The sequence below is a fragment of the Entelurus aequoreus genome, linkage group LG15, assembly GCF_033978785.1.
Source record: "Entelurus aequoreus isolate RoL-2023_Sb linkage group LG15, RoL_Eaeq_v1.1, whole genome shotgun sequence".
Lineage (NCBI taxonomy): Eukaryota > Metazoa > Chordata > Actinopteri > Syngnathiformes > Syngnathidae > Entelurus > Entelurus aequoreus.
In genome coordinates this window covers 36,958,775-36,978,858 of record NC_084745.1, presented here as the reverse complement: position 1 = coordinate 36,978,858, position 20,084 = coordinate 36,958,775, and the positions used below count along the sequence as shown (strand labels likewise).

General features: G+C 42.9%; 1 protein-coding gene across 7 annotated transcripts in view; it reads right to left on the bottom strand.

Moving 5' to 3' along the window:
• The window catches only part of LOC133630098 (protein scribble homolog), a 75,117-nt gene that overhangs the window by 21,892 nt on the left and 33,141 nt on the right, over positions 1 to 20,084 (bottom strand). For 6 of the 7 annotated variants that reach the window (XM_062021399.1, XM_062021393.1, XM_062021392.1 and 3 more), the window contains exons 3-29: positions 17,892 to 17,970; positions 17,348 to 17,437; positions 16,946 to 17,002; positions 15,461 to 15,524; positions 14,849 to 14,923; positions 14,624 to 14,768; positions 14,258 to 14,376; positions 13,980 to 14,179; positions 13,702 to 13,868; positions 13,462 to 13,589; positions 13,258 to 13,383; positions 12,989 to 13,180; positions 12,242 to 12,607; positions 10,859 to 10,921; positions 9,721 to 9,810; positions 9,559 to 9,636; positions 7,844 to 8,164; positions 7,024 to 7,104; positions 5,831 to 6,067; positions 5,204 to 5,314; positions 4,961 to 5,137; positions 4,767 to 4,883; positions 4,508 to 4,696; positions 4,306 to 4,425; positions 3,848 to 3,904; positions 3,427 to 3,483; positions 939 to 1,019 (exon numbers count right to left, since the gene is read on the bottom strand). In XM_062021399.1, the coding sequence (XP_061877383.1) occupies positions 939 to 1,019; positions 3,427 to 3,483; positions 3,848 to 3,904; positions 4,306 to 4,425; positions 4,508 to 4,696; positions 4,767 to 4,883; positions 4,961 to 5,137; positions 5,204 to 5,314; positions 5,831 to 6,067; positions 7,024 to 7,104; positions 7,844 to 8,164; positions 9,559 to 9,636; positions 9,721 to 9,810; positions 10,859 to 10,921; positions 12,242 to 12,607; positions 12,989 to 13,180; positions 13,258 to 13,383; positions 13,462 to 13,589; positions 13,702 to 13,868; positions 13,980 to 14,179; positions 14,258 to 14,376; positions 14,624 to 14,768; positions 14,849 to 14,923; positions 15,461 to 15,524; positions 16,946 to 17,002; positions 17,348 to 17,437; positions 17,892 to 17,970 (3,587 nt within the window). The remainder of the gene's footprint in view (positions 1 to 938; positions 1,020 to 3,426; positions 3,484 to 3,847; positions 3,905 to 4,305; positions 4,426 to 4,507; positions 4,697 to 4,766; positions 4,884 to 4,960; positions 5,138 to 5,203; positions 5,315 to 5,830; positions 6,068 to 7,023; positions 7,105 to 7,843; positions 8,165 to 9,558; positions 9,637 to 9,720; positions 9,811 to 10,858; positions 10,922 to 12,241; positions 12,608 to 12,988; positions 13,181 to 13,257; positions 13,384 to 13,461; positions 13,590 to 13,701; positions 13,869 to 13,979; positions 14,180 to 14,257; positions 14,377 to 14,623; positions 14,769 to 14,848; positions 14,924 to 15,460; positions 15,525 to 16,945; positions 17,003 to 17,347; positions 17,438 to 17,891; positions 17,971 to 20,084) is intronic. The other variant, XM_062021398.1, reaches the window with a different exon arrangement.

Below are 20,084 nucleotides of genomic sequence, written 5' to 3'. Positions count from 1 at the left end.
GACGGAATAGCGAGCATACGAACGTACCGAGTTAACACATACGAAAAAATGTGGGACACAGAAAACGAACAGAAAGTTCAAATTTTATGCGAGCGGCAAATGTAGACCGTAAGATATTTAACAGTCGCATTGGGAGCATTACATTTTTTTCTCAGTCACTCCAACAGCCCTGCTTGTATCCTATTTGATATTGTTGGAAAACAAATTGTATTGAATTACTTAAAAAACACATGTTTAACTACAATAATATTATTATATTATAAATTAGAATATAATCAAATAAATCTAAAATCAAATAATAAAAAAAGAAATAGTATTTAGAAATCTTTCCTGTCCAGCATCTTTATACTTACTGTAGGATGTCTGTCTGGATCGTCCTGTATAGTCAGAGCAAGTCCTTTAAGAACTGAGACAACACCCTTCCCAACTGTCTGGCACTCCACTCCACCCACCCACGGGGGCTTCAGTCCACTTCAGAGGTTTAAAATATCACAGAGGCTGCGTGATAGTGGGCAGCTGTCCCCTTCCCCCAAACATGACAGCTCCTTTTCACGGAAGCCATGCGTCTTCTCCTTTAAACCTTCTTCTGATGCATACATTTTATCTCCTTAAGATGAGCTCCACGTGGTTATTAAACTTTGCAATCAGTCACTGGTTATCCAAAGGAAATGTGGCCTTGGAATCGGTATGCATCCAAAGTTGGACATCAGCCGTGTTACACGCAAAGACCCAAGAGTTAAAAGTCCTGCTCCCCGAGGAGCAAATGGTTGACTCAAGATGACAGAACATATAGATGAAGGCCATTTCAAATCTAGCTCTAACAAAAAAGGTATCCCATCCACCAAGGATACGGGGTCAATAGTTTCAGACACACATACAGTAAGCTTTTCTCACTTACATACACAGGATCATAGAGAAAAGACCGTAGGGAGCCTTACCCTATTGATCCTCTGCAAGCTGGTTGTGGGTAGTGCTGCCAGGGTTTTATAGTCCAGCTTTAAAGGTCCAGTGCCAATGTTCTAAAGAAAAACACATTACAAAGTAAAGCACTGCTGATTCAACAAATAATTGTAACACAATTTTAATAACATGCTCGCATGTAAATGGCCTACAGTATGTTCCATTACATAAAGGGTGTCCAAAGTGTGGCACAGCTTATTTATTTACTGCAAACTAGAAAAAAAGAGCACTAATGGCAAAATGTAAGGGGAAAATGTTAATCCTAATAACACGCTTTGTCGCCTATAACACACATTAAAACACGCAGTCAGGGTGTTCCTTCTTGGTCTAACAGTGGTCATCCCACAAAATCCCAATTGATTGAGAGTTAAATCGAGCAGCGTGAGCAAATGACCTAAAAGCCCTGGCCTGTCAAGTCATAGTCCATCGCAACTCTTAAAGGGGAACTGCACTTTAAAAAGAAATGTTGCCCATCATTCACAATCCTTTTTTATGAGACAAGCACACTTGTCATTTATAAAAAAAAAGCATTCTAAATATTAATATACAGAAAGTATAAGGTGGTTAACAATGGAGGTAATGGGATTTGCTCTATTGCGGCAATAAAGCACTTAAAAACCTAAAAAAAAAAAATCCATTCAGGTTTTATATACTTGCTGTAAGTATACAGCAAGTATAAGTATACAGTGTACTTTAGTAACAGGCACATTCATAACAACATGTAATATTTAGGTATTTGCTAATTTCAAGCAATAATTTCACAAATGCATCACAACTTTCACTATTTCCTTCAACAACAACAACTACTACCACTAAACATGGCATACTTCATGAGAGCCATCAAAGACTACTTTGGGACAAATGATGATCCAGAACCTTGTATTTTTGAGCCTGAGTATAGGGAGCATGAGCTACAAGCTTTAGAAAATAAGTGATAAGCAGATCCAGCTTTAGTGAAATTACCGTATTTTTCTGCACTATAAGGCGCACCTAAAAACCTCCAATTTCCTCAAAAGCTGACAGTGCGCCTTATAATCCGGTGCGCCTTATATATGGACCAATATTGAGCCACAACAGGTCTCGCAACTACGGTACCTACGCCGACTTCATTTTCCCCCTTCTACGGCTGCTTACCGTAGAAGAAGCACTTCCTCTTCTACGGGGGAAAATGAAGTCGGCGGCTGCTAACCGTAGTTGCGAGACCCAAACTTCATGTAAAGACCCAAAAATGGCTCCTATTAAGTGACACGCTTACGACGCAGAGTTTAAACTCAAAGCGATCAGTCACGCAGTAGAACACGGGAATAGAGCAGCAGCGAGAATTTAACATTAACGAATCAATGGTGCGGAAGTGGAGGAAGCAACATGATGACCTGCGCCAAGTAAAGAAGACTAAACAGAGTTTCAGAGGGAACAAAGCGAGATGGCTACAGTTGGAGGACAAACTCGAACAGTGGGTTGATGAACAGAGAGCAGCAAGTAGAAGTGTCAGTACAATCACTATTTGTTTTGTTGACATTCCCTTTAGCGCAGCTCCATCTAATGGATGCATAACGTAACCCCAGCCTCTACTGTAGCGTCTATTCTGTGCACCTTATAATGCGGTGCGGCTTATATATGAACAAAGTTTTAAAATAGGCCATTCATTGAAGGTGCGCCTTATAATCCGGTGCGCCTCATAGTGCGGAAAATACGGTAATCATAATTCTGACGCAGTTTTTTTTTTTTTTTTTTTTTTTTTTTTTTAAATAAAGGTGGGTGCAAAGGACTGTCTTTTCATGTCTTACTTGCAATCTTCGAGTCTAAGTTGCCGGTGAGTGGCATGATTTATAACTAGCAAACTTTTACTAACTCAGAGGCAATGCAGCAGCAGCTCAGTATATAAATAGCTGCATAAACTAGTTGCGTCTCTGTGATCACAGAACCGCTAAAAGTATTTCCTCTGCGTTAGCGCATACAACAATAATATCGCTAATGCTTGGTTAATATGCAGGTTACGAGATGTTAATGGAGTATAGTTGGTGGTTTTTGGAAGTTTTTTTCAAGTGCTTTATTGGTGCATTAAATGACCCCTATTAGTTGCAATGTTGGATATCTTGTATTAGCTGTGTATTACAAATTACAATGAATAAAAAAAGATGTGTTCTTGTCTTACGAAGTATTGTGAATGACAGGCAAAATTCCCCAAAAAGTGCAGTTTCAGGCTTGTTGTATAGCATACCTACATGGGTTAGCTTTAGCATGTTTACAAAAGTAACAATATCTAAATGGCCACCAAATCTTTTGACTTTTCAGTGCGCTGGCTTCGATACAAAACAGTTTGGAACCCCCTGTATTACGTCTTTGTCTTAGTGGGAGCTACTATTTTTCCACAGTGAACATGGTGAACTCCAGTGGGGGCAGGGGAGGGGGGCCTGTTTGTGATGGATCGGAGTTTGGCGGAACCAGCATGGAGGAGTATCTCACCTCAGTCTCCTCTTCAAGCAGGCGAGTTGCCTCCTCTCGCTCCAAACGCATACGCTCCTTCACGAGAAAGGAAGGAGTAGAATGCAGAGGGAAAAGGCACACACACACGTAGATGCAATGGAGGGGGGTGAAAGAACAGCAGACACATGAAAAAGCGGCGGAGATGGAGTGATTGCACCATACACGTCAAAAGGATAGAGAGCGGGAGTTGAGAAAAAAAGAGAGGGGAAAGAAAAGTATAGAATCATTCGTTCACTTATCATTCGCTATGGGAGCCGAATACGCATGCAAGGTGGAACATTACAGGAATAGCTGTCAAACAACACCCAGTAGGGTGCAGAAGTAGGGACTACAGTCACCTTGTGTGGACTAACACTAATATTTGGTAGTAACTATCTGCTCTTTTAAATTTGTAACTTACCACTTTCTCCATCTCTTCTTTCTCCCACTGCGAAGTCTCTCGCACCATCTCAGACTCCTGGAGAAGAGCAACATTCAGCATCCTTACTGCTGCTTTAAGTAAGCCGGGGAAACAATGGCAGCTCCATTAAATCTAGAGGCCGCCACTTTGGGGGTTTGTGTGGGCAGACCGGACAAAATAAACGGCCACACTGGCGCTTTCGAGTGCTCTGATGCATGAGTGGAGGCAGTAAAACTCCCGCTAACGGGGAATTGCTGTGGTGCGACAAAACCGCTGAACAAAACATTTGATTCACGCGTCAACTTGGCTGATGCGATTACAAACACGGCAAAGTGTTTCCTGGTATGTTGATGGCTAGCGAATACTGTTGCATTGCATGCTAATGACTTCCTTCTATGCAAACTAGATATTTCCCGAAACACATTTGGAAAAATCGTGTGTGTGATTTGCGATTGTACCTTTTGTATGATGTCCATCTCCTCTGGGCTCAGGTCTCGGTCTATAGAAGAGATACTCTCCATACTGTTCTTACGGACGATGCCTGTTGCAAAAGGGTTTGCGATGATGCCAGGAGATGGCTGGAGATAAAACACAAGATGTTTAGCAACTTGGCATTGAGTAAAATTCAATACAGACATAATGCTCGTCACTTAGACCCACCTCAACAATAGTCACGTTGCGCGGGTCGAAGCCGTCACACACCAGCATCACCAAGGAGTCGCCAATGGCCCGGAGTACCCGCACAGCCTCTGTGTGCGTCATGCCCAGCAGGCTATGGTTGTTCACCTCCAGGATGCGCATGCCCACTTGTAATCGGCCGTCTCGTGCAGCAGCGCCACTTGAGCTCACCTGTTTGAACGTGAATTTAGGAAGTCTAGCTAATAAACTCGACCAAAATATACGTCAACACGGATGCTACCTTAGATATAAAGATGCCCTCATCCGTTGGGTCAAAAGGGTTTCCGGCGTGACCTTTGGCTCCACCGCGTATACTGATGCCAAGCTTCTCCCCAGGCTGCTTATGGATTACAACTTCCTGTAACACCGCAAATCACTGCATCAGCATCACAAGATTTTTCTTTGCACTTTGATATGTTCTGTGGACAAACTAACCTGCATGCCAGGCGGCGAAGGGTCCCTGCGTACCAGCATTTGGATCTCCTGCTTGTTGGCCAGCAGCGCACGGACAGCCTCTTGGTGCGTGGCGTGACGCAGGTCGATAGCGTTCACCTCTAGTATCCTGTCGCCCACACGCAACCCACTCTGACACGCCAGGCCGTGAGGAATCACCTGTGGTGGAGGGGAATGCATCGTCTACAGGAGGCAACACAGGAAATTACTTATTTGTTGGGATACCTTTGAGATGAACACTCCAGGTTCGTTGATGCCAAAAGGGTGGCTCGCGTGGTCACTGCCTCCCACGATGCTCAGGCCGAGAGGACCGCCCGACTTGACCAAAGTCACTTCCTGTTAAGTGAATTATTCTTTTTTTTATGGTGTTTAAAAGGTACAAATTTACTAAAGCGGTGTTTCCCAAACTTTATTGACCCAGGGCTAGGGATGTATACGAGTACTAAAGGTGGGAATCTTGGGGCACATTACAATTCGAGTCCAATTTTTGGAGTGATGATTCGATTCAGAATCGATTCTTGATTTTACATGATTTTTGCAAGATATATTTTGGTATATAAAATAGAATAAAAGGTATTTATAGAATTGTATTTATAACTTTTTTAAATAAAATGTTAGTCAAGCTAAACGTACATTGATCACTTGTTACTGCACATTTGTTTCCGCTAAAAAGTGAAAAAAGTACAATATTGGGGTTGCTGTAAACTCCATTGTTTTAAAAATCACCATACCATGGATTCTCTCTGGAAATGGACAGCAGCAATTATAGTACAAGAGCCAAATAGGAAGACGTGGTATAACTCAATGAGATTCAAGAGTAAACGTGCAATTACAGGTGGTTTGGTCTCTTACCTCGATGGGATACTCATCCACCTGGCCTAGTTGGTTTCCGGGAAGGCCCTCTTCTTCCTGGTCCGGAGAGTCCGAGGGTTCTGGGGGCGGAGGGGAGTGGGCTCGCTGCCGGGACAGACCCGGCGAACGTGGTGCGTTGGGGTCTCGCTCCACCAGGAGGGCGATTGTGGGTGAGGTGCCAGTAAGGAGCGCTACTGCCTGGTCATGTCTGGCCTCTGTCATGTCTACACCATTGATCTGGATTTACAATAACAACAACCGGTTCTATCATTGGCACGGTGTGCCAAAGTGAGTGCAATAGAGAGCTCTAACTGCTCTCTGGATTAGAGGGCCAGAAGAAAAGAGGGTAGCGGGGTGCCAAGTGATTGGAAAGGCAACAGGAAAGCAGGAGCCTTGCCATCATCATTGTTAGAGATAAATACTGTATATCTTATTGTTTGCATCTTGCCTTTATGTATGTAAAAACCAGTATGAGCATGAAACTCCCCAAAAAATCTGATCTCAAATACACAAAGGCAAGCAGCAGAAAGCACCAAGTTTTTTTGGTAACAGTGGTAAGCTTTCAGGCATGCAGTCTTTAAAAAAAATGGTCCCATGTGACAAGCAGAGGTCAGCGCTGGCCTGACAGTATCATCCCTTACCACCGCTACCACTGGTCCGCTGCTATGGTAACACATGTGTCTACCATGTCAGCAGCAGTGACAGGCTCAGGCCACCCCCACCACCACCACCCCCCGACACCGTACCAACACCCCACGAGGCAATGCGGTAATGCAATAGTAAGCATGCAGCAGGAGGTGGAAAGAATGAATCAGGAAAATGAGAAACAGCATGAGGAACAAAGAGTCAATGCAAATAAGCCAGGAAATGTTATCCCAAGGCATGACATTATAGCAAATGCTTTATATACATTATTTTAATTGAGATGAGTGTTTAGAAACACACCATTCTCACAAACAACGGCCCAACACAATGTTAAGAGGTATTCCTGTGAAGCCTTTAACTCTTTGTATTTTGCATTAGTTTGAAAACTAAATAAATTAAAAACACATTATCAGTCAGCCTCATGACTAAGTTGCAGCATCTAATGCCAGGATATATAAATACATTAAGTCGCTTGTCAAAAGATGTTAAAATTGTAAAGTGAGGCCTGATTAGTTCAACTCTGGTAACTTGGAGAGAAAACTACTCACAGAGATGACCCTGTCACCAACGCGTAGCGTGCTGTCCCTGTGGGCTGCTCCCCCCTCTGCAATGCGAGAGATGTAAATTCCCTGAAAACAAAGTAAATGGAAGTTGACTTTATTTTTCCCACCACAATTCACTTCTAAATAAGTTGTGAATTGATGAGAAGATCTTAAGAGTGTCCATCTTTATGCATCAAAGTTGAACTGACCGATTTCAGAATATGTTTTTCACCAAATCAAATACGAAACTCAAGCAAAAACTCTCTGCTCAGTTCCACGGAAAACAGAAAGTGTCAACACATGCATGAGCAAAGTGCACAGCAACGCTTCCATGGAGCAACCGCAACATCAAGTCACTGCATCCTTTCCCAAAAACATTTTGACTTACAGCCAGACCCGCCTAAATCATAAACGCGCTCTCCTCTGTGCTGTGTGAGCTGAGGCCAGTTTCAAGGGGAGTGATGCACACTGGCCCAAATATACGCTTCACTGCCCGTCCGCTTTACAGTGAACCTATCATGTGTCCGAGGCACGCTATTCATATCTCCGTTCACCACGGCGATGACGCAGAAACGCTGTGGCCAGAATAGGCACAGCTGAAAGACTGAAAGAGTTATGGCAAACACTCCATGACCGGGCTTTCCGACCACAACTGACACAAATAGAACTTTTAGAAATTGTGTGTGTTGTGGTCAATATTGATTAAGCAAATAGGCTAACAAAACAGCATTCATTTAACCAGCGTTAAGGGGTCATACATATGTCATTTTAAAAATGATTTGAACAGATGTTATTTGGACCCAAAATAACTCAAAATGTGTCTCACTGTGTCCCCTGTGCGGTAGGGAGTGGAGCCCTTGCCCCCAGCGATGCTGAATCCCAGCCCTTTGTCATTTCGATTAAGACAGGTGGAAAGCCGCTGTAGAGGCCCACTCTTGTGACCATCCTCCACATTGAAAGCTAGCCCGCTGCTGCGTCTCTCCCGTGGGAAGTAGTCATCTTCCGGCCTCAGCGGTGTGGTGGTGATGGCGTTCTCCGGCTCCACCATGCGCTCGCGCAACACCGTCATGGATACGGCCGTACCAGAGCTGCGGAGCGCTTCCACGGCAGTGTGATGCTCAGCCTCGTGAAGGTCTACAGCGTTCACCTGGGCCAGAAAGTTTACATGAATTAACATCTTATTTAGAGCGCGACCATTATGTTTGTTACTGGGCCGATACCGATTATTAGTTGTCAAGGAGGCCAATAACCAATATTTAGAGCATGTATTTATTTGCAGTAAAAGTTTGCTAAACATGACTAGCATATGTTAGTAAACAGCTGGACAACTTTTTCTAAGAAACGTTGGACTGGTAGCAACATAATCATTTATGCGGCGCTAATGTTGGGGTAAATATAGCACCAAAAAACATCAGAAAATTTCACTAACACCTTTCTTACGTGTGTCAAAAAGGAGCATCGATATTTGCATTTCAAAATATGGGAAATCTTCTGGGAAAATAGGTGAAAATATGGGATTTCTCTACATCACAAAAACTAATCTACTCAATTTTATAGCTGTTCATAGATTTAAAAAACACTATAAGGTTTCCTTGTGAGGAACCCTGAAATATTGCGGACATTTAAATAAAAACAATTTTGGGCTCCTTTACGTAGCTTATACTTGAGACATTTTTAAAGCTGGCTGACATAATATATTCCTGGATGTTACAGAAAGTATGAGAATGTGTGAGCTACTGTCTGCTCTTCTGTACTTATACAATAAGTCTCCTATTTGTCATCCATATCTGTTGCGTATTTTGATTAAGAGTCACGGAACATGAAACTCACAGCGCTGCTTTAACGAGCCCACGCTGCGAGTGTTGCGCACGGAGGTTTGTCGAGCGACTTGATCTCTGTAGTAGCGAAAACAAACAAAACGAGAATGGGAAGACGCCAGGAAAGAAAGCCAAAATGGGATATCCCGGCAAAATTTTTTAGAGGTTTTGACGGGTACAGGTAAGTAGAGGAGAACAAACAAGAGGACACATAATGTAGAACACCACCCCTGCAGGAAGGAGCCAAAGGGGGGGTGGCCGTGGGAGCGCCACAGTGAAAGCAGACCGTAGAACAATTATCACAAGAACTCAATAAAATGCCCCATCAGATATCAAAACATATTTAGGCAGAATTGGACAAACGGTAGAAAATTAATGGATGGATACTGACAATGAGAGGTTTTTTTCTTCATTAATGAATCAAAATAATAATAATTGGGCTTTAGTAAAAAGGTAACTTTTTGCATTTACGGCAAATGGGCTAGTGCCTGAGCAGTTATTACTAATTACTTTTTTTTAATACTAAATACTGCGATCATATGTGTATATAATGTATCTGCTGGTGTAGTTCTTTTGTAGTTGTAAAAAAAATAAAAAAAAGTCTGATTCCGAAAAAAAAAGGCTGATACGATATACGTTAAAATGCCAAATATCGGCGCCAATAATTGGTCGATCACCAATTTTACTGTGAAATGTGGCCCATTTGAGTGCATTGGATGTGTACCTCTAGTAGTTTGTCTCCCACTTTGACTCCTGCTTTAGCTGCAGGACCATCCTCTGAAACTCTTGAGATGAAAATCCCCTGCAGCAACAATCCAATAAAAAATTTATTATTAGTACTCTCAGATCTGTTGGATTATTGCCATTATCTAGGAAATGGTCTGACCTCATCATCCCCCTTGTATGGCGTTGATCCTTTCCCGCCGGCGATGCTGATGCCGAGGCCGCCTGTTTGGCGCAGGATGGTTAAGGTGTGCTGCAAGGTGAGGAGGAGGAGTCAACACACAGTCAATATAAAGAGCTGAATGGAACTGAGCAGCATGGACAGAGGATGTAGATGGCCTCCATCCACCTGCCAGGAGATGATCATAATTTATGCATGGAGAGATAGTCTGGAGTCTAAACCCAGTTTAAGTGCATTTTTTAGATCTTACTGTCAATGTGAATGGATTAGATTTTAATTTTAACAACTGTGCGATGAGCACAGCTAATTTGCCAATAATCACTTAGCTGCCTTTAGACTACAGACAAAATATAAATACACACTTTTGGAAGCTCTCGTCAGTTGCATTCAAGTATGTTTGTACAGAGAGGCTTTAAAATGTGGGCTAAACAAGGAATAGACAACTAATAAACTGTATACAAGCCATGCAAAATGGGAGGGAGTCGAGTAGAAAAACAGAAAGTCGTGTACTACATCCACAACGGAAAGAAGACTAAAAGACCATGCTGTGGCATTCCAACTCTGTATTTCACAATATCACACTGTATTGAAATATTTAAAATACAAACAATTTAGTCTGATGAATACATTCATAGGAGAAACAAATGTCTTCTGGAACCCCTGCTAAATTACTGTTTCAGTGTGTTTCAGAATATTCAGAACAAAATGAAGGAGGCCGATGTCCTAACTAGACCGTCCAAGGCAGGGCAACACAGCACGGGCAAGCAAGGGAAAAAAAGGGCAAAGCAGCAGGAGCAAAAAGATGGCAGGAGATGTGGCAGAACATGAAGCAGGACTGGGACTCTCAAACCACACAGCTATGTCAAGAATACCACATCAAAAAAGTTATGTTGCTAAGCAAACCATTCATAATTTTTATATAATTATATTCTTCACAACTGTATAAAATGTAATGTTATTCTGTCGTTGCCCAGCATTTCACGAAAACAAAGTGGCATTCAGGTTCTGCTACACTCACTGAATGGTAATGGGGTTCCTAAAATGATTGGCTTGGATTACGTCATGGATTTAGGATGAGTAGGAAGGACAAAAGAGTGCACAGGAAAGTGAAGGTACAGACCTCTTCCTCCTCTATTCGAGCAGGTTCAATCAGCAGATTATTGACTTGATCAAATGACACCCCCTGTTAGGACAGTAACCAGCGACAAGCATGCGGATTAGTTAGGCCAAAAAAAAAAATGCTCACACTCGCTCAAAAATAAAATAAAACACATTCATTCAAACATTCCAGAGACGCACACTCTCCGTGACATCCCATCTTCCATTTTTAAAGCAAAAGCAGTACAACGCTCGCACCACCCCAGCTACCGGAAGCAAATACAGGCAGAGATGGAAAGACAAGACCAAAGAGCCATAGCGCAAAAACAGTTCTCGGCAAGAGCGGACAGCAGAAGTGTCCAAGGAATCTCAGCACCACAGGGGACATTTAAATCCATGCAGCTTTATATACAACTGAGAGTATAGACTTATTCATAGGGAAGCACAATCAATTGAAGTTCATTAAATCTATTCTAAATATTAGACAAAATTAGTCGCGGGGAGGTCATTTCTATGCAAAATTATAAACTACATAACCGTGCAAAAAACTAATTGGACGTCACATTCCAGCTCTGCCAATACATCTTCTGGTCATCCACGCACACGCTAACACACATCATAAATGATCACTGTTAACAAACTTCCTCAATTCAAGTGAATAATTAGTGAATCAGCTGCAATCTTCCAAACAATCAATTCAGTGGTTCATTATATTGTAATAACCAGTCAGTGTAGACTCCACCCACTCAACTCCCAAAAATACACACACACACACACACACACAAAGCATGTGGAATTACACAATTAATCGTTTAAGCAATGGCCAGCTAACATGTATCGTGAGGTTTTTAGTACTGATCAGCGCCAGAGATGTGAAAGAATAGGCGAGCGAAAATATGACCTGCAGCTGCCTGAGGGGTAAAAGGACATCTTCTTTTTTTTTTTACGCAAATTTAAAATGTACAATATCATTTACAGCATAAATTTTTTCCCGAAAAATTTCTGAGATGTGCAGGGGGTCACTTTGATGTAGTTTGTACATTGAAAGATGATAACCAATCCATGTAGGTCAATATATGCTAAACTAGCTACACAAAATCTAAACATCTTCGCTTTGTGTCACAGATGACACAGCAAATGGTATAATATCTAATACACCTCATTAATATTGAATTATTTTTATTTTTACAGTATGTTGAGCTATTGTGTATCAAGCTATTGTGTCGATGAATTGGTGCATTTTTGGCAGACAGACAAACTAAAACGAAACACAAAAATGATGGCCTACGGCATATGGCTTTAGCAAGTGTCCTGTTTTCCAAACTTGGAGTACAAGGCAGATAATACACCTTCTAACATGTGAGCAAAGTGAAGCAATTGAGGAGCTCCACCGTCTCTCCTTTACCTTGACCTGGCTGGAATTAACGTGGTACCGGCTGTCCTCCAGCTCCGATGCCTCCATTCTGTGACAGAGCAGAGGGGTGCTAATGGTGTCCTCTTCCTCCTCGTCCTGCTCGTCCTCGGCGGCCTGTGTCGGTGAGCTGAGGCCGTCAGGGCTGAAGCCCTGCAGCAGTGCCGCCACCGTCTCAGGCTTGGGCAACTTGGTGATCTTGAAGTGCTTCTTGTAGTGCGGGGTGTCCTTCCTGATGAGACGTTGCTTCTCGGCAGGCAAGGGCGGCCTTTCGCCGTCCTCGTCGCTCCCCTCGCCTTCTTCACCGTCTTCCTCATTGTTGACGCGGATGATGGGCTCCTCTGCAAAGTGCACAGTGGGCTGGCAAAAAAAGAGCAGGGACGTTTGAAACTTTGAGAGTTAAATAAATGATAAATGGGTTAAACTTGTATAGCGCTTTTCTACCTTCAAGGTACTCAAAGCGCTTTGACAGTATTTCCACATTCACCCATTCACACACACATTCACACACTGATGGCGGGAGCTGCCATGCAAGGCGCTAACCAGCAGCCATCAGGAGCAAGGGTGAAGTGTCTTGCCCAAGGACACAACGGACGTGACTAGGATGGTAGAAGGTGGGGATTGAACCCCAGTAACCAGCAACCCTCCGATTGCTGGCACGGCCACTCTACCAACTTCGCCACGCCGCCCCCAGTTGAGTGGAGTTTAGCTGAAGAGGAGCAGGGTTTGAATTCTGATCACCTCAATGTACTCCACCTCCATTTCATCCAGGTCGTCCTCCTCCTGATGAGAGTGACCGTCCACAAGGTCCTCTCTATGTCTCTGGGAGGGAACAACAGCTTCCCGTCTCTCTTCGTGAGAGGTGGCTGACACTGTACTGTCGGACAACTGGGAATCATGGCTCTGATTGGAAAGGTCACTGAGACGTTTTTCCTAAAAACAAAAAGTACCTGTTTAAGAAACAAAGAAAGCTTTCAAACAAATTGGACTATTAGCATGTGACTGTGTACCTGCACATCAGACAACTGATCATCTCCCTCGGGTCTAGACGTGAAGCCTTCATTCCGCCTCTCCTCGATTACTTTCTTCATCACCTTCAGCTCGCTAGGATGGGGTGTGGCTCGGCGCTGGAGGCCCTGAATAACAAATGTCAACTTAGCAATAAATCAACAACCTGACTAAAAAGTACTACATAACCACTGTCAATCCCTTACTCTACGCTCTGCAGCGGCCTCATCATCCTCGTCCTCGGCCTTGGTCTCCTCCTGGAACTGGATGACCGACACTCTGTTCAGGTTGCTGTCTGTCCAGCTGTCATCTACGCTGTTCTGTAGCAGGTTCTCTGTGGAGAATAAATGGAGGAGAGCGCAGAATTACACAGAATGTCTAGACAGAGCAAAGAAGATCATACAACAAAGCACAAGAAACAAAGAAGAAGACAGGGTGCATCTTACCGAGGCTAGGCGAAGGCTGCTGAGGCAGCAGATAGCAGGTTAACACCTTCTCCCCTGTGCGTTCGTCATCCTCGGTCTGGAACTTGAGCATGGGCTGCGACTGGTTCTCTGCCAGCCACATGGCTTTTAAGTTGAGGTTGGTCAAAGCAAAAGGCAGGTTTTGTAATCTTGAGGTCCAAAAACAGAAAGGATGACAAATTAGTAAGAATGACATGAATCATTTCTTGCACCTTACACATTATTGGATGGTGGTTGGAAGAGTTCTGAGTGCTGGAGACCTGTTCCCGGCCACATCCAGAACGTGCAGCTCCGTAGCATCTGCGAGCTCGGCAGGCAGTTTTCCCAAGCGGTTGTCTCTCAGCGATAGCACATTGAGGCTGGTGCAACCCCCAAGGTCTTTGGGCACAGCGCCCAGGCGGTTGCGGTCTACATTCAAGTTGGTCAGCTTCTTCAGCTTGCCCAGCGAGCGAGGAAGTGTCTGTCCGGTGCACAGAGAACATGGGATCAGATCAATCTCCCATGATAAAGTTTTATATTTGTTCTTCTGCAGCCTTACTTGGAGAAGGTTCTCGGTCAATACGAGTTCTGTCAAATTTTCACACTCTCCTATGGAGTCAGTCAGGTGAGTCAGTCTGTTCTGGTCCACCTTCAGAATGGAAAGTTGCTTCAGACAGCCTGAAAAAAACATGCAATTTAACCATATGCTTAATTTCTATTGGCCAACAGCATATTGAATTAGACAAATCAAAGTGGCTCTCCTGCATCCCTCGACTTTTCTATATGCGGCCCTCGCTGGAAAACGCCAGTACACAGATAGAGTGTAAGCGTCATGCTTCACTAGTGTCAATGGCATTATTTTTCCAACAGAGGGCAGTACATCCTACTTCTCTAATTGAGATTATGTCTTTCTTCTCCATCTCACCTATGCTGTCAGGAACGACCTCCAGCAGGTTCTGTGTGAGCAGCAGGTCGGTGAGAGCCAGGAGACCGTTGAGCTCAGACGGAAGCTCCTCGAGACGATTCTCAGACACGTCCAGACACACCAATCTCCGGAGGTTCCCCAACTCCTACAGACAAAAACATAAAAAGAGAATAATTTATTTGGCTATCTCTTGCATAAAAAAAACCCTAACCCAAGTTGACTTACTGGTGGTAACGAGGACAGCTGGTTCCGGTCCAGCCAAAGCTCCCTCAGGTTGGGCAAAGCACCTAGGGTGTCTGGCTAACAAATGAGAAGAAATGGAAGAAAATTGAAAACAAGTAAATAAGAATAAGTGAGTTTTTAAATTTAGTTTTGGTTGGTGGTACCATGCCAGGAAGTTAAGAGTCGCAGTGGAAACCGCTACTGCTGCAGCAAACATCATGTGCTCTACTTTGGCAAAATGACATGGTCAAAGTTAAAATCTATAGTGGCCAACCCAAGTAAAGGAGAATGTCGCTCGGTTATGGCAGACAGCTCGCAGGCTAGGTTTCAACATGATGTCACCTATTTGTTCAGCCTATGCCCTCGTCAGGCCATGCATGGGCCTTTGTTTACGCTCTCCTATTGAGACTTGCATGTGCTCCGAGGCTAAGACTTGTGCTCGGGGCACATGGCAGAACCTTGCGTCTGACACGGAGGAACTAAGAAAAATATGCCGTTGTCATGACATACTCATGGTGGTGGGAATTTTGGGTAGTAAGGTATGTGGAAAGCCAATATTGGACATGGGTCTGAAAACCTTGACACCTGCTATATAATATTGGGCGAGGCACTTACCAGCACTTCCAGTTCATTGCTCCCCAAGTCCAGCTGTTCCAGTTTCACCAGGAAAGACAGTGACCTGGGAACAAATGCAACAAGTTTTGAATAAGCTGCTCAAACGTGCCCTGAAGGAACAACTATAGCGTACAGTCAAAACTCAATTTACGAACCCTTCTATTTGCTAACTTTTTGATTTTACGGGCTTTAAGATCACAACAAAATATGCCTCTGTGTACGAACCATGCCTCGGTGTACAAACGCTTCATTCATTCATTCATCTTGTGTGCCGCTGGCCTAAGGGCGCTGCCATTTGGATGACATTAAAACCTGTGCAGTACAGTCCACACAGGGCACGGCCATATTGGAGAGGCGGTGCCGCATACATCATATCCTGTTTACGCAGTCCATGACTCGGTCGCCAGTTTTCAGTTCTTTCGCATGTGGTTCTTTTCTCGCCATTCACCAAGCTTTGTCTGCTGTATAGCTTCCTCAATGTGGGTACAAAAAAGCCAACAAACCAGCCTGGAAAGAAGGAGGGATTCGCTTTGGACTCAAACTTAGAGGAGAGGGAACCCACACACACTTCCCCTCCTCCTCGCGCCCTACTCTCTCTACCTGCAGTTTGTTCTCCTCCTATTGTGCCGTCACGTCATCTGCTGTGTGCGGACAGAAAAGTCAAGATTATATTACTTTAACCTTTTATTATTGTAGCAACATGGTTGTTAACGTTTTAAGAACACCATAAGGACTCTCATGTGTGTGCGCGTGTGCGCTGACAGTTTAGCTTGCTGTTGTGTTATTTTGTTAATGTTATTTACATACAAACATTAGAGCAGTGGTTCTCAAACTTTTTCAACAAGTACCACCACAGAAAAGACTTGGCTCTCCAAGTACTATCATATTGACTAACGTTAAAATACAGTAGCGTAGCAGGCCTAAATATTAAAACAAGGCAGATGTTTTATTTAACAAGTATATTTAATATTTTTGGCCACTTTAACATTACACACAGTTTGAACAGTAACACTGAATATTTAAATAAGTGATTCTTTGGCGTACCACAGTTTGAGAATCCCTGCAGTAGAGTGTTTTCAAAGTGTGCATTCTTTTTCTAAAATAGGGACTTTTGTCGCGGCTAGAACCAATTATTCATGTTTACGTTGTTTCTTGTGGGGAACTATGCTTAACTATACGAACATTTCGCTTTACAAACCATGTTCAAGAACCGGTTGAGTTCATAAATCTAGGATCCACTGTATCTAAGTACGACGAAAGCATACCATTCATTCCCAATGTTCTAACAATGTACACGGAAAGTTTTAGTTTTTTAATTTATGACATTAGAGGTAAGTTGTCGATGCCTTCCACACACTTGCACAAAATGAGTAGCTCACAACAATAAATAAACACTGGCTGTTTGTCAGTGGCATCCTGATCCTGGTGGATATAGCAACAGATAATGCAATACTCTAATGTATGCTGGAAAAAGTTGACACTTACGTGGGTAGGGACTTAAGCAGGTTCTCCCTCAGCTCCAGCGTCACCAGGTTGGCCAGACTGCAAGAAGAGGTGTGGCCGTAGGGTGAATGATGGCAGTAGAAGGGATAAATGAAGAGAGGTGAGAGGAGAGGAAGGTTGGTTAGTCAGATGGCAGGTCTGTTCATCTGGGCTGCCTGGCATGGTGAGGGGGCTCCTCCATCTGTCTTAGAGCAGCAGGGGCCCCCATAGCCCGGCTGCCTCAGAGCCCCTCAGTCACTTAATGATTTACTGAGCTAATAAAGTGCACGCCAAATGTATTCGTTAGCCATTTGGTGAAGTACTGTATATGCATTAAAAATAGAAGACACTTGCAAGGACATCACTGTATTTAGTGAGAATGAAAGAATTAACGATCAAACATACTTTCCAATGTCGCTGGGCAAAGCTTGCAATGACACCTCGTTGAGCGCCAAGTGAGCCAGTATTCGCAGTTGAGTAAAACCATCCGGCAATCTGCAGCACAAAGAAAGGATGGAATAAAAGGAGAGTCTCTTTAAGGATCACATGACTGGTATTCCCATCTGTAGGTTTGCAACAAAGCTGCAGTCATTCCACTGGTTTTCATTAAGAATACAACAAAAGACTGAAACACAATACTAGTGACTTTACATCGTAATCATATACCCTTACCAATTGATATTAGTCATGGACATGTGCATTGTTGCACAAATGCATCACTTCCTGTAGGTTCAATTATTGTGTACAGAAAGTCCTGAGTGGTAAAACACTTAAAAGCAATTCCAGCAGATATACTATCAAGTGCACTCGCGCATTCAGACACACACATGTGACAATGCAGGATTCTGTGTTAATAGTCCAGCAATTATATCTTGGTGCGCATAGTAGATTTGCATGTGGACAAGCACTATATTTTATTACTGGAGTGATGGGTTATCACGGCCCTTACCTAGAGAGGGGGTTTCCACTGAAGTCTGCGATCTCCAAGGCCCGGCAAAATTTTATGCTCTCGGGGATCTCCGGAATGTCTGCAGGAGATCAGAGGAGAAGGCAGGACTGAGCACCACAGATGTAAGGGACTTTTTAGCAAAAGAGCAAAATCATTTTAAAGTTTATTTTAACCACAACCAGATGCTGGAGAAAAAGGAAAGCTCAAATTGAAACACTGTACTAAGAGCTGTTGCGTGTGTGTTTTTTATAATGCCGTCAGTTTTCTCAGGAATCTAGAAAACCTGTTTTTGGTTACAATGATTTGTTTTCACAAAAAACAAAACAACGAAATGTGTTTACAGACACACATTATTGGTCAGAGGTGACTGGGGAAGGAATACCAGACAAAAAAAGGCAATGACTACTGGACTATGACTTCCTTTTCAGATTGTGAGCTCCGCCAAGCAGAATGACCACCAGACTCTTCCAGCATGCATGTATTCTGCAAGTGCACATTGAGAGAGATTCTCCTGAGCGAGAGCAGTCACAGACACTTGTCTGGCTCGCGTTGTCCTTTAGCAGACAATGTGGGGGACTGGCAACTGCACATTGTGCTATACTGCAGCACAGATGTTTCATAGCAAACATACAGTATCTGCCTTTGCTGCCACGGCACACCAGATTTCATTTTTTCTTTCTTTCTTTTGTCATTTATATTTAAAAAGAGTAAACACAGTTGTTTGCCAATAAATAGCTTCACACAACCATTAAGCATGAGTAGAAGAAAGGTTTTTGTGTTATCATTCATGTTCTCTGAAGAATGGCCAAGAAATCCTAAATTCTCCCAGGGTATGTAAACTTATGAGCACGACTGTATCACATTATTATTATGGGGTATTGATTGTAGAATTAAGAGGACAAAACATAAGTTATTCTATTTTGGAATAAGGCTGTAACATAACAAAATGTGGAAAAAGTGAGGCTTTGTAAAGACAAAACCCAAAACCAGTGAAGTTGGCACGTTGCGTAAATCGTAAATAAAAACACAACACAATGATTTGCAAATCCTTTTCAACTTATATTCAATTGAATACACTGCAAAGACAAGATATTTAAAGTTCGAATTGATAAACTTCTTTTTTTTTTTTTAAAGTAATCTTTAACTTAGAATTTAATGGCAGCAACACATTGCAAAAAAGTTGGCACAGGGGCATTTTTACCACTGTGTTACATGGCCTTTCCATTTAACAACACTCAGTAAACGTTTGGGAACTGAGGAGACCAATTTTTGAAGCTTTTCAGGTGGAATTATTTCCCATTCTTGCTTGATGTACAGCTTAAGTTGTTCAACAGTCGCATTTCATGAATTCTGCCATGATTAGTAATATTTGTTATTGTTGAAGGAAAAAGCGAACATTGTTATGAGTCTGTGAAATTAATACGCCGCCGTATGCTTAAAATGAGCAAAATATGTGAATATTACATATTATAAAAATGCCTGTTACTACATTACATATAAAATTACAGTATGCATATAAAATGATGGAGGTGTTTGGATAGTTTCTAATGCGCTTTATAGGCAGAATAGAGCGACTCACATTGGCTCCATTGCTGACTTTTACCAGTGTTTCTTTACTAGTTTGAGTGCATAAAAAATACAAACGTGTGCCTGTCTTCTACAGTGTTGGGACTAACGCGTTACAAAGTAACGCGTTACTGTAACACTGTTAGTTTTGGCGGTAACTAGTAATCTAACGCGTTATTTTTTATATTCAGTAACTCAGTTACCGTTACTACATGATGCGTTACTGTGTTATTTTACGTTATTTTTTTATGTAGTATCGGCTAGAAACAGAAGATCTGAGTGTGTTTTATTGGAGCGCTGCGGTGTCGTTCTTCTGAATGTTTTTGTGTCACAAGCCGGAGGCGCGCTCTGTGTGTGTCTGGGTGTGGGGAGGCAGGGAGGGGAGGGGTGCGCGCAGCAGTATTCATGAGGGAGGGGCGGAGACAGACAGAGCGAGAGAGTTATGATAAACGCGCATGCGTTGCCAGGCTCTGCTTTTTATCGATAGATTTATCACATTTAATTTTTTATTATCTATAGCAGGGATGTCAAAAGTGTGCGGCCCACAGCTAATGTTTTAAAGGCCCACGGCACATTTTAAAAATACTATTAAAATAAACAAAAACATAACAAAAGTGAAATAAAAAA